The sequence below is a fragment of the Genypterus blacodes genome, unplaced genomic scaffold (assembly GCF_046128005.1).
Source record: "Genypterus blacodes isolate CSIRO-AG114 ecotype Tasmania unplaced genomic scaffold, CSIRO-AGI_Gbla_v1 ptg000064l_1, whole genome shotgun sequence".
NCBI lineage: Eukaryota > Metazoa > Chordata > Actinopteri > Ophidiiformes > Ophidiidae > Genypterus > Genypterus blacodes.
This window is the reverse complement of record NW_027466876.1, coordinates 520,212-543,998: the sequence shown is the minus strand read 5'-3', so window position 1 is coordinate 543,998 and position 23,787 is coordinate 520,212. Positions and strand designations below refer to the sequence as shown.

At 42.0% G+C, this 23,787-nt stretch overlaps 2 protein-coding genes across 4 annotated transcripts; one reads left to right on the top strand and one right to left on the bottom strand.

Annotated features, from left to right (window-relative positions):
* The first annotated feature begins 2,825 nt into the window (after positions 1–2,825).
* Positions 2,826–8,011, top strand: nt5e (5'-nucleotidase, ecto (CD73)). The gene is made up of 9 exons (XM_076154872.1): positions 2,826–3,282; positions 4,038–4,260; positions 4,926–5,114; positions 6,257–6,454; positions 6,600–6,754; positions 6,926–7,034; positions 7,102–7,251; positions 7,363–7,563; positions 7,661–8,011. The coding sequence occupies exons 1-9, from the start codon at positions 2,944–2,946 to the stop codon at positions 7,834–7,836; spliced, it is 1,740 nt and encodes a 579-aa protein (XP_076010987.1). The 5' UTR covers positions 2,826–2,943; the 3' UTR covers positions 7,837–8,011.
* Positions 8,012–11,684: 3,673 nt separating this feature from the next.
* Positions 11,685–23,545, bottom strand: LOC143004107 (sorting nexin-14-like). Of its 3 annotated transcripts, XM_076154990.1 has the most exons (30): positions 23,351–23,545; positions 23,041–23,189; positions 22,324–22,444; positions 22,111–22,187; positions 21,870–21,948; positions 21,403–21,446; positions 21,169–21,256; positions 20,845–20,929; positions 20,344–20,500; positions 20,161–20,236; positions 19,903–19,947; positions 19,716–19,796; positions 19,386–19,500; positions 19,054–19,209; positions 18,351–18,475; positions 17,890–17,948; positions 17,684–17,710; positions 17,100–17,223; positions 16,763–16,952; positions 16,571–16,654; positions 16,299–16,399; positions 16,099–16,210; positions 15,733–15,773; positions 15,327–15,446; positions 14,994–15,117; positions 14,573–14,737; positions 13,776–13,871; positions 13,499–13,590; positions 13,087–13,143; positions 11,685–11,857 (listed from the first exon to the last, which is right to left on the bottom strand). In XM_076154990.1, the coding sequence occupies exons 2-30, from the start codon at positions 23,175–23,177 to the stop codon at positions 11,831–11,833; spliced, it is 2,805 nt and encodes a 934-aa protein (XP_076011105.1). In that variant the 5' UTR covers positions 23,178–23,189; positions 23,351–23,545; the 3' UTR covers positions 11,685–11,830. The 3 variants fall into 3 exon arrangements, with proteins under 3 accessions (XP_076011105.1, XP_076011104.1, XP_076011106.1); XM_076154989.1 differs by having other exon boundaries at positions 23,041–23,545; XM_076154991.1 differs by lacking the exon at positions 17,684–17,710 and having other exon boundaries at positions 23,041–23,545.
* Positions 23,546–23,787: the final 242 nt, after the last annotated feature.

The following is a 23,787-nucleotide window of genomic DNA, read 5'->3' as shown; positions in this document are numbered from 1 at the left end:
CTCCCCGGAGGAGAGAGGAGTAGGTGGTGGTATAGAAGGTGCAGGTGTAAAAATTTAAATTGGCAACATCAAAAGTGAAGTTTGATATGTTTTTAAAACTAATTAATTTTTCCTATTTTCATACTTTATATATTAATAAATCACTTTGCACCAAAGTGCTATTTTTTTTGTGTCACATTTTTTTTTCCCTGGATGGATTGATTATTTTCCTTCCCTCTTTTCCTGCTATGGATGTTATGTTATTCACCATCAGACCAATAATTTCAAATGACAAAAAATGCAAAAGACATGAAAGTTAATCAAATACTGCTAACAGTTATTAAAACAAAATTTGATTTGCAATTTCAGCAGATTTAATACGCTGCCTAAAGGAATACTCAACTAATTTATAAAAGAATAATCAACTTTCTATAATATGAATAAATTAAATGATCAAAACTTTTGTAATGAAACACGGAGAAGATTTCGGTAATAACAACGGGCTGGTGTGGCACTGCCTCTTGACCAATCATCTATTTTGGAAAATAGCGTCACCGTTCCTGCAGGATCCCTTTCTTTAGGTCAGGGGTGGGGAACCTTTTTCCTGTCGCGGGCCATTTTTATGTCACCATCAGCCCACAGGAGCCTTACTATCGGACAAAGAGCAGGGCGATCTACCGGTCACAGGCTTTTGTTGACGGGGGGGGGGAGTGATTGCCGGAAGGCAGACAGTATTTATGTACGCTTCTTACTTGCTTTGCTCTGCGTTTCATGCTGCCAGGGTTGCAACTAAAACAATAATGATGAGCAAGTGATAGTCGATCACACGTGACACACACAAGCTCCTCTGACTGGAAATATGTCTGACGCATGTGACCATTCTTTGTATTTGCAGCCACACCCCCTTTTATGAGAACACGCCTCATTAACAATGTCTCTTGATTAGCTGCGTTGAGATAATGATTAAGCTTGATTTGAGGGTTTTTGATTTTGTCAAGCCAGCTTACGCAAACAAGGCCATGGTCTGTTGAGCTTCCTTTGTAGTACAAGCTCCAGGTCTCTCTGATTCTGATTCTGATGGCTGGTCGGATCTGCAACAGTGTCTGGTCTGTTGGGTGGAGCTTCTGCTGAGCTGTGTGTTTCAGTGTTCTGTGTCTTTTAGTTCACTGGAAGACTGAAGAAGGTGTCTGAGCTGAAGATGAATGTCTGTGGGATGGGCCACATGACAGGCACTGGGAGATAGAATTAAGGGGTCATGATGGCTTTATAGCATAAAACCAGAGGGGACAGGGGCGTGTTTACCTTTCCTTTAAACAACACTCACTGACAACACTCATTGTTTTAGTTTTGAAAGTAACATTTGTCCCCAAGCAGATCTTTAATGCACACGTTCTAATTGAGTGTTGACATTGTTGTGGTATAACCTGTACTTCCACTACTGCTGCAAGGTTAATAATGCTGCTCATTATGGTAATAGTCAAAAGAGACTTGAGAGAGAGAGAGAGAGAGAGAGAGAGAGAGTGTGTGGATTGCAAAGGAGGCGGTCTCCAGAGTGTGAACACTGAAGAGAGCTTAGAGTGCAAAGTCTTAGTTTGGATATCAGTGACGTATGGATATGGAATGTGATCTAATGAATTATTAAACTGTAGGTGATGTCACTGGAGGACGGTCGTTCCAGTCTGAGTCATCACCCGAGTTACACATTGGCTAATAATAGTTAAAGTGAAGTAAAGTGCTACAACCAAGATCTCAAAGTTCACCAAAAAGCTTGGGGTTCTCTATACTTAAAGGATTTGGTACCAATTAAAGAAACTACCTTTATTTTCTCGGCCGTTACAGTGTGAATGAAAACAGTGTGGGCTTCACATGTTTTCACTGGCTTCTCCTGAAAGGCAAACAAATGGAGAGAGTGGAACTGTGCAGGGCAAAGTGGAGTGTAGAGTATGTGTCATATTTATCCAGAATGTTGAGGTGGGTGGACAGAAGCAGGAGTATCAGTCCATCTAGGTATCATCTGTGGTGTTGAGTTTGCATGAGTGTATACACACACCTTACTGTCTGTATCCCTGATGACTACGCATGACTTCCTTGGTGGCGTAATGGAGTTACTGTAACAAGATGTTCTGAAGCCAACATCAGAGTTTAGGGTTGTCTTTGGAACCTAAGTGTCTAAGTCTACAAATAATACAGCCACACACACAAACACACACTCAGAAAACGAGCAACTACAAACAGAAAACACACCAGTTTTGTAATATAGATATCACACATGTAAAGCAGGAGCTCTGTGTGTGTGTGTGTGTCTGTCTCTCTGTCTCTCTCTCTCTGTCTCTCTATCTCTCTCTCTCTCTCTCTCTCTCTCTCTCTCCCTCTCTCTCTCTCTCTCTCTCTCTCTCTCTCTCTCTCTCTCTCTCTCTCTCTCTACTGGCCTTGCTCACTCCAGAACAGTTACACTTGGTTGACTGTTTGCACTCACTCAACCAAGTACTGCTGCTGGGAATTTGAATGAAATATGAATGTTAAGCAGCTTGTGTTCCATAGACTGCAGCTGGAGAAGCAGGTCATCATGACACTTTCCGATAGTACACAAAGATGTGTGTTCCTCCAATTATAATGAGTATTTTCTGCCTCGTAGTGGCCAAAGATTTATTGTTGCAGTTTTACATTTATTCTGTGGGTTTTTCAACAAAATGTGCAAACTTTTCACGAAGTTCAGTCGATTTTTTACAGCGCAATTATTAAGACTCCCACTAATGTCCTCCCCACCCCTCTCTCTCTCTCTCCCTCCCTCTCTCTCTCACACTTTCTCATCACACACGCACACACGCACACACACAGGAACGTCTGACAGAATTATGCGGTCATCAGCAGCATTGTAATTCAGAAAAAACCTGTTAATTGTCGTGAAGACATACAGGTAGTAGAGAAGAAGAAGGCTAGAGCGGGACAAAGCTCCGTGGAGAGATGGGAGCGATGCGCCTCTGCCTCCCCCGCCTGTGCGCTCTCCTGCTCGGCTTCTCCTCGCTCGGCTCGGCGGCCTTGGACCTGGTTCTCCTGCACACTAACGACGTGCACGCCCGGGTGGAGGAGACCAACAAGCGCTCCGGGAAATGCACTGCAGACTCCGGGAGCTGTTTCGCCGGAGTGGCCCGGAGAGCCACGATGATCAAGAAGATACGAGCATCCGAGACAAATGTCCTGCTGCTGGACGCGGGAGACCAGTTCCAGGGGACAATCTGGTTTAATTACTATAAAGGAGCCGAAGCTGCACATTTTATGAACAAACTGGGTTATGATGCCATGGTAAGAAACATCATTACTGCAGATTAAGCAACAGGATTTCATCTAATAAGGATTTCATTCATAGTGACAATGTACTTATAAGACATCCATCCTTTCAGAATAAAACAATTTACAAAGTTATTACAATTTAGAACTTTTGCATTAATAGGCTTGAAAATGGTCTAATATTAAAACATTTATACAGATGTTAGTTTTTTTAAGATTGAGTTACTAAATGTCAGTGAATACGAAATATAATCATCTTCAAGCAAACAAGACTTATTATCACAGTCAGAAACAGATTATGTCTCTGTTATACTAAAGTGGCATAATATAGTGTTGTGTTTAATGTTTTGATGAGGGAAGTGTGTGACAAACAGATGAAAACTAGAAGAGCCTCTGTTATAAAAACCATCAATTAGACTGACAGATTCACCAGAAGCCAATGAGCTTCAGGGCCTTAGATGGTTTAATTATCTTAATAGTCTGAATTGATCTGCTCTCTTTTCTCTTCGTTTTATTTATGGCTTTGCTTCAGAATTAAAGGAATTACTTTCCCTGAAATGTATCTGCCTCTCAAAATCAGACGCTGGACTCTTTGCTCTTGTATTGACTTGATTATCTAGCATGAGTCAACATCAGAAATCATTCACAGATTTATTAACTACAAAGAAATCATAAAATATCACACCTAGTTTCCTTATTACACTTTTGTTAAATGGTGAACATCTTATTTACCAGACAAATGCTTAATTCCCTTTTATTCTCATTTTCAGGCATTCGGGAATCACGAGTTTGACAATGGAGTGGAAGGACTCATGAAGCCATTTCTGCAGGATATCAAGTGTGCCATTCTGAGTGCAAACATCAAAGCAGACAACACGCTGGCTGCAACCTTTGGAGCTTCTTATTCACCATATAAGATATTTACTCTTGACAAGGAGAAAGTGGGTGTGGTGGGATACACATCACATGAAACACCTGCACTGTCCAAGCCTGGTAAACTGCCTGCTTCATGCTTTGTGTATAGCATGCACACTTCCACTCAAATGTCACCAAAAGTCAACATTTCCACCATCAGCTTGATTGATGCTTGAGTAGTGAGTTTTATTACGTTCTACTCATTCATTCATGAGAAACAGCACTTTTTGAAGAATGCGCGACCGCCATTCAGCTTTGTCAGCCGGTTGTGGTGGTGAAAGTATAACATTCTTGACAGGGTGATTACACAGCACTGTCAAACCAATGAGTGAATTCATTTTCAGAATTTTCATTTTCAAAGAAACAGGAAATTCCATTTTGCTAAAGCAGCTGAGACAAAACAATAACAGCATAATACATTTACAGTGAAGCGTGCAGTATTTTCTTTTTTTAAAAAAACATTTAAAAATGGTTCTAACAATGATACAGAGTCTTCCAACATTGGAGGCTGATATTAGTTTGAATATTCAGCGTGTAAGACTTCAAATACTGTGAATGTGTAAAGCTGCTACTCGCAAAATAGTCTCTAATGTGAACATTTAAATGATAAATAATGGAAAAACTAGCAATTAAAAAAATATTTAAACTTTAAACTTAGCTTCATATAAGCCACGGAACTTACAGGTGCTTGAAATGATAAAGGATGAAATAGGATGTTAAGATGGAGGTTTTGTGATGTCCAGGTCCACACTTGGTCTTTGAGGACGAGGTGAAGGCCCTGCAGGTGCAAGTGGACAAACTGCAGACGTTGGGGGTCAACAAGATCATTGCTCTGGGTCACTCTGGATTCTCCATGGACCAGGAGATCGCCAAGAAGGTCCGTGGTGTCGATGTTGTGATTGGAGGACACAGCAATACTTTCCTCTATACAGGTAAGAAAATACTACCACTGTTAAATCTCGCCAAATGCCACATTACTCGTATTATTATTCCTTATTTATGTATATTTATTGTGTCATATAGTGGAAAGTTGGTATTGAAAGTGAGTTCAAGCTTACCCGCCTACACACTTGCTTGGACTCACGTCAGACTGCAGTGGAAAGTGATGGTAGTATTTGTCTGTAATGTGTGAAAGGCCCTAATGTCGCGCAAGTATAACTCTCCTACCTTGCTGTTTACTGCCATGGCAACATAATCCATAAATCTGGGTCTAACACAGCAACTAACATGAGCTCTCCTCTAGTTTTCTAGTATAATATATCCGGATCATTTTTGTTAAAACGGTCTCTCCGCTCTTATTTTACTGTTAAGCTTCTTCTTTCTTCAAAGGATTCATAGCATTATTCTCAAAGTAACTGCAGCCATTTACAACCACATTGAAATGTCAAAATTGCTATAACCTATGTGTTCTTGCTCTCGGGGAAACTCTCAAGCGGAAACTTTGAGTCTTTGTCTTGTGGTTTGGCCCAGAATAAACCCACGTCTGCACACGTGGACATCACAAATAACTTAGCAGTCTGATATATAAACAAAGTGGACTTGTTACTGCCCAGACAAGAGCTGCAGTTTTCAGGTTTGTACGTCTGAATCATATGACGGAAATAAAACTCTGAGCAAACAGTAAGAGCTCAGCGCCGTTACAAAAATGAATGTTGGTAGTGTCGCTTCCCCCCACCCCCCTAGTTGGGAGTCTTGTACAGAGGAGCATCACTGGTGAGAAGGTGAAGCTGTCAGCAGTGTGTTCAAGAGCTCCCGTGTGAGCCACTTCAACCATTTATGGACACTTGCATGGACATCGGTGGAACCAACTAGACCAGAGTCATAAATGCTTTTTAGTGGTTTCCATCTTTGTGAGTTACTGCCAAAATACTAAATCTGGGCAAAGAGGTAGATACTATAGATACTTATAACAATACAATCATTTATTCAGAGTTGGTGACATACAGTAGCTCATCTCCTGAATATAGATAGAAAACACACTATGGATTCCACAATATCTCCACCACACTTCATTGTTGCATGTTTCAAGCCCCAAACAGAGGTTCATCCATGTTCAATGTCTCTTTCTGTCCAGGTTCACCTCCATCATCTGAGGTTCCTGCAGGTCCGTATCCTTTCATTGTGAAGTCAGAGGATGGACGTGATGTTCCCGTTGTGCAGGCCTACGCCTTTGGAAAATATCTAGGTTCTCTCAAGGTGAGCTTTGATGAAGCTGGGAACGTGCTGACTTCCACAGGCAACCCAATACTGCTGGATGGCCTCGTCCAACAGGGTAAGGACCGAGAGTTGCGTTATTTATAGATCAGCAAATTGAAATTGGTGAAATCACTGTTGTTTTCAAGCAGTCGGTTGTAAAACAGGTTTTATTGTGGTTTATTACCTCACCTTCCTCTAAAATGGAGCGATGTCTGTTGTAGATCCAGTGGTTCTTGCTGAAGTGGAGCAATGGAAGAAGGCTCTGGCAAATTACTCCTCTCAGGTCGTGGGAAAGACCCTGGTTTACCTAAATGGGAGTTTTGAAGAATGTCGTTTTCGTGAATGTAACCTGGGAAACCTGATCTGTGACGCCATGGTAACACTCTCACTCTGGAGGATGATCAGCAGTACCCTTCTGTATGATATACATGTTGTTGATGGATTGTAGAGGCCTTAGGCCGCTTTCCCCTAACCCTCCTCACCTTTAATGAAAATCTCTAAAAATCTGTAGGACTGAGGGAATCTACTCTCTGGCTTCATCATTTAGGTGTTTAACAACATCAGAGCTACAGATGAGCTCCACTGGAACCAAGTTAGCACCTGCATCTTAAATGGAGGAGGTGTCCGCGGTCCTATTGATGAACGCAGCAGAAATGGTAAGACCCTATGAAGGACCAACTAATGCCGTGTTAATGAAGCATTACACAAGTGTTGTGTTTTTAGGAACCATCACCATGGAGGACCTGATCTCTGTCTTGCCCTTTGGAGGAACATTCGACCTTGTGCATCTCAAAGGCTCCACGCTGAGGAAAGTCTTTGAACACTCAGTGAGACGATACGGACAAGGCACTGGAGAATTCATACAAGTTTCTGGTATCTGAAGTTGAATCCCCTTTCTATTCTCTTTTATTAGGATACAGTGATAGAAGAAATCCTGTAGTATCAAAGTTTAGAACCCTCTGACGTCCCCCTGTACTCCAACAGGATTTCATGTAGAGTTTGATGTGACCAAAGCCCCACAGCAGCGAGTGAGGAGCCTCAATGTCCTCTGCACAGAGTGTCGCGTTCCTCATTATGAGCCCGTACAGGACGAGGAGGTTTACAAGGTGGTGATGCCGTCCTTCCTGGTGGATGGAGGAGACGGTTTCGCCATGATCAAAGAGGAGAGACTCAAACATGCCAGTGGTGAGACTTTCTGTTCAATGCTGTCATTTATTGCCTTGATGTCACAGAGAAGCGAACACCTCTTAATTATTCTACTTTTTGTTTTTATCTCCTGCAGGATATTTGGACATTTCAGTTTTGAAAAATTACATCAGAGACAGGAAAACAGTTTATCCTTCTGTTGAAGGTCGCATCAGAATCCACAACTCAGCTGCTGGACTGCAGGGACGAACCACTTCACTGGTCTTACTGGTTTCACTGGGACTCATGTGGACTCTGTGTGGCAGCATGTAAGGTTAAAGATCACCCAGAATCACGTGTGGACCAGAAAAGGTTACTCACCTAGACTGAACCTTTACCTCACTCATCAATCCACACAGGTCATTGTTTTGTCCTGATTTACACTGAAAATAACGTTTTCATCTCCAAATTTTTATTTTTAATTACGCTGAAGCCATTTGGCTTATAACCAGACTGAATTTTTACATCTGTTTTACTTACAGAGCTTATTTTGTGAAATTTTTTCTTTCTGGATCAAAAAGAAGCCATAAGTGTCACTTGTGTAATCAATAAACCACTGATGTGTCTTTTTAACTTCATCACTTGTTTGATAAACTCCTCATGATTTAAAGTGACACAGGTCCTAGTAGCCACAATAAAATCTCTGAATCTTCTGAACTCCAAAACCGAATTTTGAGTTTTGCAATAATGATGGTAATGGCTTATGAAATCAATATTACTTGGGAATTTAGTACTATACTGTATATCTGAGACACCAAAGGAGACCTACAATTGCAGTTAAGGGTTATCTTCTCAGGGATTGATATAGAAGCCAGAGGCATGCACCAGGGAGGTGTTCAGGGAGGGAAGCAGTCATTGTGGAGCAAAGGTGTATATGGGTCAAAGAACATTCGCCAACCGACAGACTTGGAACTGCATATTTGTATTTGGTTCTAGCAATATCTCAACGCACAGAAAGAGACAATGGGATAGCAACCAAGAACAGTCACACAGGGTTTTGGAGAGACGGACTTCCACCCTGGGACGTGACCAGAGTTCGGTTGAGTGAGTTTGTGTCAGGCAGGCAAGCATGTTTGGTTATGACGTGCTGTGTTGTGGGAGAGGATGAGGACGGACTTGACAGCCCACAGGTGGAGTCAGGACTCTTGGCCTGGAACATAAAGCAGCAGAGAGGATTCCAATGCCTAGCCAAGCTTGATCCAAGAAAAGGCCAGACCACGCGTGTCTCTGCTGAAGCACACCATCCATCTGAAAGAGTCAAGGCCAATTCAACAGGCGGCTTAATAGGCACTAGAAAGGTTGGATGAGGGGCAGAAATAGAAACCATGGGGTAATTTAGTCTATGAATAGACTTTCGAAAGTTCAATGCAGTGTTGATGTTCCATGATGAATCTAGAATTTTTTTTCAAGCACTTAGACTCTACCATGTTGAAGTGAAACTTGTTTGGTGGGTGTTCAAACCAAACTGGGTAGAAGCTGATACATTCATAGGGACTGTGGTTCATGAATCACTTGTTCTGTTTGTCAGTGCTACTGTTTAATAAACAACTAAATCATGACACAAAGCAGAAGACACGTTGTACAGTGTAAATCATTTATTTTAAAAGTTTAAAAGTGGTCAGTTTGTTTACATCCTCACGTGTAGCTTCAGATCCAGGGTGGCTAAAACGGTGCTTGTTCCAACTGGACCATGCACAGTAGAGACAGTAGAATAGTCCATGGCTTCTGTTCTGTCTAAAACAGTTAAGAAAAATAACTATTGTGTGAATGAAGAGTATGTACAGTGGCTGGTCATATAATTAGAATATCATGAAAAAGTTGATTTATTTCAGTAATTCCATTCAAAAAGTGAAACTTGTATAATGTATACATTCATTCCACAAAGACTGATATATTTCAAGTGTTTATTTCTTTTAATTTTGATGATTATAACTGACAACTAATGAAAACCCAAATTCAGTATCTCAGAAAATTAGAATATTACTGAAGACCATTAGAAAAAAGGGATTTTTAGAAATGTTGGCCAACTGAAAAGTATGAACATGAAAAGTAAGAGCATGTATAGCACTCAATACTTAGTTGGGGCTCCTTTTGCCTGAATTACTGCAGCAATGCGGTGTGGCATGGAGTCGATCAGTCTGTGGCACTGCTCAGGTGTAGTGAGAGCCCAGGTTGCTCTGATAGTGGCCTTCAGCTCTTCTGCATTGTTGGGTCTGGCGTATCGCATCTTCCTCTTCACAATACCCCATAGATTTTCTATGGGGTTAAGGTCAGGCGAGTTTGCTGGCCAATTAAGAACAGGGATACCATGGTCCTAAAACCAGGTACTGGTCGCTTTGGCACTGTGTGCAGGTGCCAAGTCCTGTTGGAAAATGAAATCTGCATCTCCATAAAGTTGGTCAGCAGCAGGAAGCATGAACTGCTCTAAAACTTCCTGGTAGAGACGGCTGCGTTGACCTTGGTCCTCAGAAAACACAGTGGACCAACACCAGCAGAAGACATGGCACCCCAAACCATCACTGACTGTGGAAACTTACACTGGACCTCATGCAACGTGGATTCTGTGCCTCTCCTCTCTTCCTCCAGACTCTGGGACCTTGATTTCCAAAGGAAATGCAAAATGTACTCTCATCAGAGAACATAACCTTGGACCACTCCGCAGCAGTCCAGTCCTTTTTGTCTTTAGCCCAGGCGAGACGCTTCTGACACTGTCGCTTGTTCAAGAGTGGCTTGACACAAGGAATACGACAGCTGAAACCCATGTCTTGCATGCGTCTGTGCGTGGTGGTTCTTGAAGCACTGACTCCAGATGCAGTCCACTCTTTGTGAATTTCCCCCACATTTTTGAATGGGTTTTGTTTCACAATCCTCAATGGGGAAGACTGCTGACTTGACAGTTGTCCAAAAGACGACCATTGACACCTTGCACAAGGAGGGCAAGACACAAAAGGTCATTGCTAAAGACGCTGGCTGTAGAGAGGTGAAGGGAAGGAAAAGATGTGGTAGGAAAAAGTGTACAAGCAATAGGGATAACCGCACCCTGGAGAGGATTGTGAAACAAAATCTTAGACACACTAACTCTAACAAGAAGAGTTGATTGGCTTACATGTTCTTTAACCGTTAGATTAGCCAAGGGTGTGAGTGTTCATCATCTGCTTCACAGCTGCATGTGCAAGCTGATTTCCATGGCAGGGTAGTTCTTGAGAAAGTTTGTAACCATTTTGTCAGTAGTTGTGTTTTCCACTAATAAGAATAGTCCATCAAAGGGTGAGGAAGATGAAATTCTCGGTGGTTGCTTGCAGGCAGCAGCTTTACTCTGAATGTTAGAAGCTTTCTGAGGTGGGTGAACAAGGCCTCTTCTGTGTTGGAGATCCCCCCTCGCCCAACAATGCCTCCTTTAATCGTCAGGAACTTTTCATTAGTCGCTTCACCGAGTGCCAACAGTTTAGAGGAGGCTGCCAAAAAACACCAAAACACCCTCAGACACACTTAGAGGAAAGTCCTCCACCCTTGTCCTTAGAATATGCTTCAAATTAAAAAGGAATTCAATGAATAAGAAATGTTTGTTTCTTTCCAGATCTTCCAGTTGAGTCTTGCCACATCGGCAGCTTTTGTCACAGATAGAAGAAAATCAGACTTTCAGGACTCTAAACTAATTTGATAAGGAGATTTTAACAAACTTAGTCAAAATTTTCATAAACCTGCTTTTGTCTTCCTGTCCATGAAACTGTTTTTTTGTTTAGAGTGCAGCTGTTTTAGGTGGCAAATTCAAAGGTCAAATAGATTTTAGTCTCCAGATTGTAATTTTGCATCTTTTTTTAATTAAAATGTGTTAAGTATTACAGTTGGAAATCAGCGGAGACGAAAGTGATCACTTCTGTGTTTTGGGACCTGATGTGTATCTCAAATTAGCAGGTTTGGACAGAAGGAAGTAAAAGCTCACCACATTCGCTTTCAATCAGATATAGTAGAAGAAATGAAAGTTTCCCAGCCAAGCAAACTCAGCATTTGTCGACACTTAATAGCAAATTTGTCAGACTTTAATGTTAGATATATTTAATGGTAAATGTGGGTGGAATTGGACTTCTTAGTTTTGAACAAAATAAAACACAGAAACTGCAGAGAGATCAATAAATATATTGTTATTAGTACATTACTATACAATGGAATGTTTAGACAGTGAAACCTGTTAATTATTGCACATGTAGTATAAGAATAATACAAGATGTGGGATTTGTATGATGTAGTGTGCGGTACTTCCTTTGGTTTACAGGGCGGCTGCTTCCTTCACTCCCTGTGGAGAGAAACACATTATTATTATTATTATGGTGTTGACTTTTCTTTGATTGAATCAGTTGAGAACTAACCAATGAGATGATCTAGTTGGGCCTCTAGTTGGTATTATCCATTCAGGTTGGTTCAGACGGGTTGAGACGATCTAATCTAAACGTCACGGTCTCTGTCCGACCGGGCTCTGTCACAAGTATTCAGTTGTGAACGCAGCGCTGGGACTCGGTAACAGGATGCCGCTCTGAGTTTGCTCTTCCTCCTCTTTAGAGTTTATTGGCAAACCAGTTTAGTGGTGCGATGTGAGTAACTTAAGTATCTGTAACGTCCCCAAGGGGCCGCTTGCTTTACAGCCAGGGGGCAAGAGAGAGCAAACATCACATCGTCCCAGAACGGCCGCACTCCAGCAGCGTTAGTACCTTTGTGAAATACTATGAAGTACAGAAACGTCTTCAATCAGAGGTCTTCAGCAGGGGGTCAAGTCAATATGAAGTAGCTCTCACACATTGATCATTTTATCAAACTAGTAAATGAGTGTGTATCTTGCATTAACTGATCCAAATCATATTTGTTGGTCCTGACAAAAGGAGTAGAACCAAGGTGTTTCAATGCTACAGGGACAGTTTCATGAGGACCAACATGTAGAACACACAGGACTGGATTGGGAGCCGTCTGCTCCTGTGTGTGTGTCCGCCTCAGATCTGCAGTATATCATTTCAGTTTCAGTTTCAGCTTTTATATCCGTGAGCTGTCGTGAGTGCCGATCCTCCTTACCGTAACAAAAAAAAAAAGCTTTCTCCAAACACACACTCGCTTTAATCTAAACAAGCTTGTGTAACGTAAACCTGCCCAAGACGAAATTCTTAAACTACATCAAACACAATTTCTACAGTGTTGGAGTGTCTTCTTTGATGATATCGCTGTGTGTGACACAAGTTTGTCTATTTAGATAAGTATAGTTCTGTAATATCAGATGATTTTAGACACACACACACACACACACACACACACACACACACACACACACACACACACACACACACACACACACACACACACACACACACACACACACACACACACACACACACACACACACACACACACACACACACACACACACACACACACACACACACACACACACACACACACACACACACACACACACAGGCAAACCGCAGTGAGTCGTCTCTTCCTGTATTACTTTGGCATTCTCCGCTGTCACTTGTTTACCTTGCTGAGCTCAGGGAACAGTTCCTGCACTGCAATGTCCAGCAGAACGTAGGTCATCTGAGGAGAAACAGCGTTCATTTCAGGTCCGACAGACTTCAAACTAAAACTCAAGAAGCTTAGTTGTACGCTTAAATTCAAATGTGGACACAGGTCTTAGTCTCACATCTTCTTTCTGTGGTATTTACGGAGGATGTGCAAGAGCAAACCTTCAAATGAACTGGTGAGAACAAGCATGGGAGCCGTCACACATGTGCCTGTGTGTACTTAATGACATGTATATGCGCCCACGCCAAGAAACACAACGAAGACCGCAAATTTAATCAACATCTCTGACAGCAAAGAACCAACAACAAAGACCAAACGTCTGCCTGCACACACAAACACGGTGTATGAGTATGACTGTTAACTTTACCTGCTTGTTGAGGAGGGGCTGCTGCAGGCCGTCAAAGAGGAGCCGGATGCCTTCATATTTACATTCTTCCCCGATGCACTTTCCTACATAGTCTGAAAACACACGGTTGTTGTAATTGTTAAATCAAAATGGTAAATGAGACACAAGCATCTGGTGAAGATAGAGCCTCAAAACCAATCTCTTTGTTAGAGTTGCTAGAGGTTATGGTTTAGGGTTTCCTGTACAGTTTCTTCTATAAGCAGTGAAGTCATGCCTCTCTTTGTGATTTGAAACTGACCTGGTAAATACTTCATCATCTCCTCGAACGTTTGCTTCGCCCTGACTTGTTTGTCCTCGGCGCTTCTGTCCTCGCTGCTCTCACAGAAAACAGCATCTACAGGGAGGAAGCAGAGTTTAACAGAGGCGGTTAAAGTTACCAGGCATGTCTGAGAGATATACAGTGCGTTAGTGTCAGTGTTAGCTTGGGTCACAACCAAACGGGTAGAATAGTGACTGGATCAGAGCTGCAGGAGGGAAAAGCATCTCGGTGTACATTTATTCTTGCCTCACGAAAACTTTTCTGCTGCCAAAGAGACTGAAAGAATCAACAAACATCCAGTGGTGTTTAGTGGATTGTCATAAGTGGCAACAACCCGGCCCACACCCTGACTCCAGCCCACACTGGGATGACCCTGCAGACTGTGTGGTTGGGTGGGTTTGGGGTTTGGAGGCAGCCAGACATCCTGAACCTCCCAAACAATTATGTTAGCATGAGTGGAAACTGCAGAGAGTTGGGACTGCACAACGTGAACATAAAAGAGTTTGATTCTTAAACTGGGATGCCGAAAGAAGAACAACAAGATGCAAGCATTACTTCTTTGAGCCTAGCAGGAAAGACAAGTACATCTGTGGACTTCAGATTCCTTCTCTGGATGAGGACTCCGGTGTTGTATTGATTGCTCCAGGAGAGGGAGTCTCTCTTTCACAACTTGATAACCAAGTTGTGATATTTCAGGATTGTGGTGTTTGAAGTGAGCATAGTTGTGTTTTTGAAGTCTATTCAGACACACACGTGCACACACACTGTTTTCTTACCTCTGAGCAGTGTGATGAGGGAGACCATGCAATGTTCCTGTAGGATCTGCTCCAGTTTGGATTGGATGTACTGGTCCATGTAGGCTTCAAACGTGTTCTTACAGAGGATTCTTCCAGCAGCTAAGACGTGATGCAGCCACTCCGGCATGTGGAAAACCACTCGGCCTGTCAATCAAAACATCAAGAGACTACTTTCAAAGGTACCGTGTGGAGTTTATGACCACTGGCGGTGCTGTAGAGCAACGCTTTGATCAGCAGGTCTCACTATTTGTTGCATTTTATGTTCAGGTGATCAGAGAATTACTTTCAAGGTAATTAAATTTCTTAAGATTGAGAGAAGCCCTGACATTACAAAGAAGTTAATGATCAGCTGAGCTCTTCTCTCCTCTTTTTAAAGACTTCTCCGCCAGTCTCAACTTACCAACATACATCATGTAGTCGTACATGCCCTCAATGGAGACCATTTCCGTGAAGTAGTTCTGGTTGGATTTCCTCTCTGCGTTCTCGATGAGGTCAGCGTTGTTGTTGAATAGATTAGTGAAGAGCTGCAGATGTGTCGATAAATAAAGAAACCACATCAGAACGGAAATAGTACTTTGTGTGTGTGTGTGTGTGTGTGTGTGTGTGTGTGTGTGTGTGTGTGTGTGTGTGTGTGTGTGTGTGTGTGTGTGTGTGTGTGTGTGTGTGTGTGTGCGTGTGTGTGTGCGTGTGTGTGTGTGTGTGTGTGTGTGAAATGTAACTCGATTGGTTTGACCTTCTTGTCATTCTCAGCTGTGGGGCTGATGATGGTCAGCTCGGGTCGGCTGGGTTTGGGTTTGGGCGACTCGCAAGAGTTAAAGAAGCACTGGATGAAAGGCTCCAGGTTCTGTCCTTTCTGTTAAGCAGAGGTCATAAAGTCAAAACATTACCGTCCTATTTAAACAGCTTCATCATCATTTTCACAATGTTACTTTAGCCACAGTATGAGTATAATCAAGTGAGTGATATCAATCCAGACTACATGTTTGGATCAAGTATTCATCCTACTTCATCCAAACGTCATCATACTAAAGGTGAAAGGTGGAGCATGACGTCAATATGTGATAATCTGACCAAAATTAGGTAGGGAGGTGTAAACAGAACCAGGAAAGGAAATGTAAAACAGATCAGGAAGCACTCACCTCTTTCATGAGCTTCGCTGGTACAGACTTGAACATTTTACCTGTAAAACAAAGGAAATGGTTTAGGTAGAGGGAAAAAAAATGGTGTCCTAGTTCTTTAAATGAGAAAATACAGAGGGGCAGGTTCTTATTCAGCAACAAGTACAGGATAAAAGAAAGAGTGAGTCTATACAGAGAGGTGATGAACTGATGCACCTCTCACAGGGCACTCAACCTCCATCTGCTCAGTTACAAGGGATACACAGGACTCGGCTTGTAATTTTACTGGACAGAAACAATTTTCATACAATCCAACTTACTGAATCCTGAATTTCTCTGGACAAATTCATCATTAAACTTTTCTTTATATCAGGAATCTGTTTGTACCAAGATTGACATCAGGCAGCATCCTGTCCAGGAACTGAGACTCCATGCTGTGAGGTGACAGGAAGTCTGCCAGCAGCTGGCTGTTACTGAGCTCCAGGTGCTTCAGGAGGCTCTGCACACAAACAAACACACACATCCAAACTCCATCCAAAATCAGAATTGGCAGTTACACATAGTTCCTTCTGTCAGAGGTAAAATACCTTCAAATATTCCTCAAATTCTTCCCTTTTTGAGGCAAGGAAGTCGTAGTTCTTTGGTCCGATGATTCTTTTGGATGGAAGCTGTGCGTCTGCAAAGGCACCTGGGAAATAAGGATTATACAAACAATACAAATTAAGACAAGACACAAAATAAAAAAAAACACATAGGTTTAATACTTTACATATTTTCAAACTACTATTGTAGTTAATGTAAATACAGGAATGGGCAGAGTTACTTCATCAAATAATGTTTGCTAAAGACAAAGCGTTACCATGGAATTCAGTGAGTTTTGATTCTAGCACGTAGAATTCTAGGTATCTTCTTAAGACTGACCACTTTTCAGTTTCGTGACCCACTGCAAAAAGAAAACAATTTTAAAACATGGATACACAGCAGATGTAGATCAATGCGGGGGAGGAGGGGGGACGGGGGGGAGGGGGAATAGCGTTGCACATTCACTCACCTTCCTTCCTGTCGTGGCGTTCCACGTCGATGCAGAAGACGGGGACCTTCTCCCTCCTGATCTCATCCTCGTAGATGTCGATGTAGGGCATGGAGATGGTCCAGGCGGACAGGTTCCTCAGGGTGCCTGGGGTGCAGGCCAGCTCGGCGGCAGGTGAGTCATCCTCCATCACCATGGTCGCCTCCTCCACCTGTGGGCACACAGACAAGCAAAAGGAACAGATTACCTCATGTCCAGGTGTCATGTTATGTATGCAACTCAAGTTTTTAAATACCAGGCTATATGGAGGTCGGTGTGTTAAGTCAGTTTTTTCAAAAATGATAATAATAATACTCACCATATCTTCATCGTCGTTCATAGGTGGCAGGATGGCTCCCTCCATGGTCGTGCTCTTGAAAACCCCCTTGATTTTACTACCGATTCTGCTGATCCCAAACGTCTCACCTCGCTTAGACGGGTTTCTGGAGCGAACAAAGAAATGTGCCGGTGCGTGAAAAAGTAGAATTCCCCGACTGTATACATCTTTTCCACCAAAACATAATCAATCAAACCCGCTCTCCTCTCTTCACTACTTCTGCACCGCAACAATGGCTGTGTTTTTTTCAGACGGCACCCAAACACACTCACAAACTGAACACTAACTATTACACATGGCGTCCACTGTCCTCAACACTCCTAATAATGTTAAAAACCAAAATGTAGGCATAAGCAAACAATGCGAACAAAGACAAACATCCAGCAGAGGCAACAAACCTTATAAGTATAATTGCCAGACACCAATGTTTTATATCATTACTGAAGCAACATTCCTTTGATTCCCTGCAAAGCCCATATCTGCATACACACACTGCGTGGTTGCGCACTGCTATTGTTCATGCAAGAACTGTGGGCAGCCAGATGTCATGCTGACGTCCTACTTACCTTATTTCTTCTAAATTGAGGCTATTTCTGGAATAAGAGGCACAAGTGACTAATCACGACAACAGGGACAAAGATCTTTTTAACACAGTCAATCGTCAGGGTTTTTGTTTTCCCTTCATGTGAGGTGTTTTACTCAGCATTTTATGTTCTTTCGCTGGAGTAAGAAGTCTACAGTGCAAAAGATCAATCACATCACACACACATACCTGTTTATCTTTGAGTTCCTTGTCGGAGACTCTGCTCCTCTTAGCAGGTACCTAAAGTACTGAACGCAGAAACAGGATGGGATTTAATAACAAACTAACATGAATACCAGCATAGATTGTAATTTGTGTAGAGCGAGGAAGAATTAACTTAGTCCAATATGGCTGTAACATATTACAATGAGGGAAACAAATGAGGTGGATGGAGGTGGTTGTTGTATGAATAATGTAACGTATAAAAAGTCCAGGATGGTGAAGAAGAAATTGAAGACTTAACTGGGCAGTGTACAAAATGTGAAGTGATTAGTTTTATGGATCCAATAATAGAAGAGTCTGTAAAGTTAACATCATTCATTCTCTAATCTTTCAGGTCTGTCATCAGCTGGTTTTTCAGGTGGTGTACATTGCATTTTGGAACCCTTCAGTGTTAATCTGTGTGTGTAAGTACGACAAGAATGTAGTACTTCGTCACTGTGGCAGAACATGGGGGTGAAGACACTCTCCAGCAGAGACAGGACGTGTTCGTAGGCCTCAAACAGGCAGCGCATCGTCTGCAGCCTCGCCACCCCAGGGTACGGTCCTCTAGCGACTGACAGGGAACATGGGGAAAAGGAAAAAGACGATTCCTGAGAACATGCGCTGGAATTCCAGGCCAGTTAGGTCAACCCTTTAAGACATAAACTTAGATAATTCTCCTGTTGATGGCGCTGTATCTAAAGTAAAAGTTTGAAAAATGGCATATGCACTGGGGCTTTGAAAGTTTACTGCCACCTAGTGGAGGTTGATGACTCAGGGCTTTTGTTTTCAGGACTTAAGAGTGCTTCCACATGATAAGCACTGCAGATGACTGACCCTGCTGGACGGTGCATGGAACAGAGTGCTGACATAGCCACACACACCCATTAATTGTCCAGGGTCACATTTTGTCTCTACAAATTCCACACCCCATTACAAACATGTTTAAAGTTGTGTTCTATGATGTGACGGAACATTTTTGTTTTCAAAATGTCTATGCACTGACGTCACCATAAGAAATGTTATTTGTGTGTTTGTGTTAATCTAACTTATTGCTAATGTACTCCTATTTTCTGAAACTGGAAAATGTGCGTGCAATGAAAATGAATAATCTAGATGAATAAACAGAAGTTAAGGAAACAAATGTCTTACTGTTTTTGATCTCCTCCACAATGAAGGGGTCGAAGCTGATCTTGTCAATGCTCTCGTCCAGGCAGTACGTCTCGTAGATGTGCAGCACCTCACCGTGTAACCGCTGCAGCTCAGAGTCGCTCAGCTCCGGACTCAGGATCTTATCGTTGAACTCCTCTGAAAGAGACCAGTAACAGCTTTCATTTTTATAAAGGTCAATAAATCTTGAATCAGAGTCTTGTATTCACATAAAAGGTCAGAGGTGAACTTCCTAACCCATTTCCAAATAGCACTGGGGCCCTTTTCTGTTGGAGGTGCATGGTTCTTACAGGACAAAGACGAAGAGTTCTTACCCACAGCAAGGCAGAACTGCAGTACATGCACGGCCCCCTCCTGCTTCAGAAAGTTCATAAAGCGAAAGAGGAGATCCTGCTGCTCTCTGATGTCCTTCAGCTCCAACTTCAGCACCTGGGCAACCAAGGAACACAGAGCTCAGTGTTCAGAAATACAATTTGAATGTGTATGTTTGGGCAAAGAAGGATAGAAATTACTCAACCACAAGCCCACCAAGGTATGAAATGTATTTATGTTATTTACAACGTTCTTAGTATTAACAGAAACCTCGGAGAACAGATTAATTAAGATTAATATCACTCCCTTTCAGTGACAGAGCAGATACTTACAGATGCTTTTTTGGTGCTACACTCAGCATATTTCTGTAAAAACGGAACCAGGGTAGATGCAGGCTCCGTGGCTGGCTCCGGCTAGAAAAACAACACAAATGAGGAGAGATAATTCCTTCTCATTGACCTAATTAACTTTCATAAATTGTCGTATGGGAAAGACATCAGCTTTCCTGTTTTTACTTACAGGAGTGTCATCAACAAATATGAGCACCATGAGGTTCACAGTATCCTGAAGGAGGAGCGGAGAGAGATAATCAGATTCATCCAGGTTTAATCCAGACGCTTTTAAAACTCCCTAAATCATAATATACAGCTGTTTTCAAAGGAGGGCCAAAGGTATCATGGCTCCATTATTCTGTGTGATGCAGCACACGTTTATTAATTCAGACACATATTGGTATTCAGTTGTGTGTCACAGGAGGGGAACTATTGTCATACATACAGGGTCAGCCATGAAGTCCATGGTTGGTAGGATAACAGATCCAGCCATAACCTCCCGCAGCAACAAAGACAACGACCTGAAACCAGCAAAACAACTTTGACTCCAATTTGTGAACGAAACAAGGCACGTCCACAGCACTAACTAGGGCCTTTGTGTCCCTGTAGGCTGGCCTGGCCGCTCTACCTGCAGGCTGTGGCTTTAGGAGGCATGACGTAAGGAAACAGCATTTCAGTGAGCGTCCTCAAGTAGAGCAGCTCGTCTCTGCGATTGCGAAGTGCGATGTGCAGGTCGGGGCCGTATTCATCCAGCGCCGCCTGCTGCAGGCCCTCTATATTGTTCACTGGAGACACAAACACAAGATAAGTGTAAACACCAGTTTGCTCCGCGTCCCTACACTCACAAACCGGTCACCGCGCCATCTGCCGGTCAGCCAATAAGCTCTGATAACGTAAACACAACCAAAATACTAAAACACTCTATACTGGCATCATTTTTGCTTTGTCACTTTTTGTCATCTGTTCGTGTCCATGTTGCCTTTTTTGTTGTGTAGTCATTTCTAGTATTTCAGATCTAATTTTAACTCGTAACTGAAATTGACACAATGACCGGATTTGTGTCCTCAAATGTGTTGTTAAACCTCTTTCTGTCTTATGATGGGCATCGTTAATAACAATAGAGGCAAACCTTTTTGTCCAGCTTTTGTGATAATTTCAATATGCTTCATTGCAGCTTTCAGCACTTTGTCAGCACAAACAGCAGGGACATCGACCTGACGATCAAACACAACAAAGAAATGGGTGAAGAACAAACGCAACACAGGACCACCAGTCATTATTGAATTTGTTGAAGTCCCATTTGAGTCAGTAGAGCAAGAGCTATGAACTCTACAGGAAATAACTAGCAGGAACATCAAAGCCCAGAGCACAATAGAAAACTAAATGTTGTGGCACGATTTGTCGTTTCTGCTAGCTGCTCTTTCTGTGAGCTGTGGGATGAGTAGCGCCTCACCTTCTGAGCACGGCGGACGAGCACTGATGCAAAGAAGCGGAAGGTCATCCTTAGTTCGTCCACACACGCCTCGTCATCTGTGATGTCCCTGCAAACCACAGGATGGAGTATAAATGAAGGTCTCTCATGTTCTGTGTACACTACAGGTCTGGGTGTTTAGATGGTGGTTCAAATTTTTTATCAGTCTAGGTAATTCTTTCTAAATAAATGAAAAACTTTTGGATTTCTCCTCACCTGTACCACGGGAACACAAAGTTCTCCAGAACTAACTCGAACACCTGCAGGTAGAGGGTAACAAAGTGTTGAACACATCAGTAATAAACTCTATCTGTAAGCTAGATTGACGACAGCTTTATTCACTCAAAGCCATTCAGATGTATTTTAAAGCTTAAAGATTCACTGGCAAATGAATGTAAGAAACAGATCATCTAAAATAAGTAAATGTCATAATATTTGAATTAATATCAAATCATGACTATCCCATGAAACAATTCAAATTCCCTCACAGGGCAAACACAATAATATTAAAGTATCACAATTTTAAAAACAGAAAAATGCATACATTAAAGCTTTAAAAGGTTCGACGTCAGCTTAACAAATTTGTATATCTAAAAAAGTACTGTAATGTATTCAATAATAGAACATTGGTCTCAAGCTAATCTTATTTTATACTGATTACATTTAAAAGAAAGGAAGTGTACCTCTGCCATTGAAGCGTCCACTTTGGAGAAAACCTTCAGGTCCAACCATGGCTGATAGTTTTCCAGGAGCAGTGTTGGCCTGAAAATAACAAAATCAAATACCTGTGCATATTATCAATGCAATCTACTTGAAAGCATCTCAAATTTCGACAGATGAAACAAAATGTTACATGCCCCTGTATGTCCATTATGAGTCATTACATCATGTATCATTCAGTGTTAATCTATACAGCGAGCGTACCGGTGGCGTTTGCACTTGACCTTCCCGCACACCGCACAGCAGTGACCCAGAGGAAACAACTCCTGCTGCTCCTGTTTCTGAAGGAGGGAGAAAATAAGATCATTAACTATTTCAAGAAAACCAATGGATCAAACAGCTGTTGAACAATCGGGTCACATTTGAGAGACAGATTGTAATATTTCTCCGCAAAATGTCGCAGGTGTTTGGGCTTACTCTGTTCCTCGGCTTTATGGGGAAAAATATACTTGGGAGAAGAGTCTCCGGTCCAAGCGAGCAGTAGAAAGTGACGACACCAGCCAGGAAAGACCAGAAGATCATCAGGATGTGGAGATATCTGGGGCACATTTACATGGCATCAAAACAGGCACAACATACATGTGAAAGGAGACGCAAAGGAACACGTGTGGTGGCCTTGATTATAATGGTAAACAATAATAACTTGATGAAATGAACTCATATCTGAAATAACTAGTCAAGCAGGCTTTTAGAGGTATTAACTGTGAAGAGTGCACTTCATTGTTGACTCATATAAAGGAGGGAAACCAGAGAAAGGGGAATAAAGAATAGCTGATGGATTCAAAAGAAAGAAAAAATGTTTTCCTCCATCGTCTCCTCCAAAAATCTCAGCTATTATATTACATCATACACATACTCAAAACATATACATTGTGTGTGTGAATGCAGAATCATGTGGTTCTCAATGATGTTCCTTGGGAGTCACAACCTTTAACCCAATTTGATAGGCCCTCTGATTGGCTGGATGATGGTCAAACGATCATCAAGTCTTTGACTGTTGTGTTTTCACTTGAACAGCTATTGTACTATTTAAAGATGTCATCATGAGTACAGATAAAGAGTTTCTCAGATAAGCCCACAGATTCCTGCAGACATCACGTGACCCTTGCGTTTCTGTCGCCAAACCACACTGACCTGTTGAGCAGCACAGTGAGTGTGGACATCGACATCAGCACACAGCAGAATACTGGATACTGACGGCTGGTTTCCCTCAGAACGTCAAACTTCAGTCCACGCATCACCTTCCTCCAATACGTTTGAATAGTTGCCATCTTTTAATGGACCTGCCGGACAGGGAAGGTCACATGGACAAACGTTCCAAAGACAACTTCACTTCTTTAGTTGGAACATTTAAATAACTAATAGAAGAGTCAGATACGCAACTTCTGGTTAGCTAACCAGGCTAACACATACTGTATATAACAAACAGTAAGCACCGACTTACAACGATAAAAAATTACCGCAGCGACTCTTTTCATCTAATAAAACGCATCGTATAAACACGCGCAGTCTTCGGTTCTTAAGCTTGACTCAAATTTAAAGTTAAGACTTCATTTCTTCCTAGTTTCAATTGAGCTAAACTCCAAACCGACTTCCTTGACAGATAGATGTTTTCTTAGCCTCTACCGGGGTTGCCAGGTTGTGAGCAGGAAACAGGTAACTGTGCCCTATCAAAGTAAGAGCACGGAAAAATATTTGCGCTCGTGAAGCAAAAGAATTTGGATTAAAACTTCATTATAGCCAAAATTTTATGGAATTTAGTGCACAAGGCTCACCATAAAAAGTTTCGAATAAATTAAGTAAATAAATACATAAAACATAATGCATGTACTACACCCAAACAAAAACTATACACAAAGCTATATTATTCGATTTTACAGT

Bases quoted from the DNA above. Each gene is read 5' to 3' on its own strand.
- nt5e (XM_076154872.1), top strand. From the start codon at position 2,944: ATGGGAGCGATGCGCCTCTGCCTCCCCCGCCTGTGCGCTCTCCTGCTC. The intron at 7,035-7,101 runs GTAAGACCCTAT...TTGTGTTTTTAG, and splicing joins TGATGAACGCAGCAGAAATG to GAACCATCACCATGGAGGAC. The intron at 7,564-7,660 runs GTGAGACTTTCT...TATCTCCTGCAG, and splicing joins GAGACTCAAACATGCCAGTG to GATATTTGGACATTTCAGTT.
- LOC143004107 (XM_076154989.1), bottom strand. From the start codon at position 23,177: ATGGCAACTATTCAAACGTATTGGAGGAAGGTGATGCGTGGACTGAAG. The intron at 22,188-22,323 runs GTAAGCCCAAAC...TCCCTCCTTCAG, and splicing joins CCATAAAGCCGAGGAACAGA to AAACAGGAGCAGCAGGAGTT. The intron at 19,210-19,385 runs GTAAGAACTCTT...GGTCTCTTTCAG, and splicing joins GCAGTTCTGCCTTGCTGTGG to AGGAGTTCAACGATAAGATC.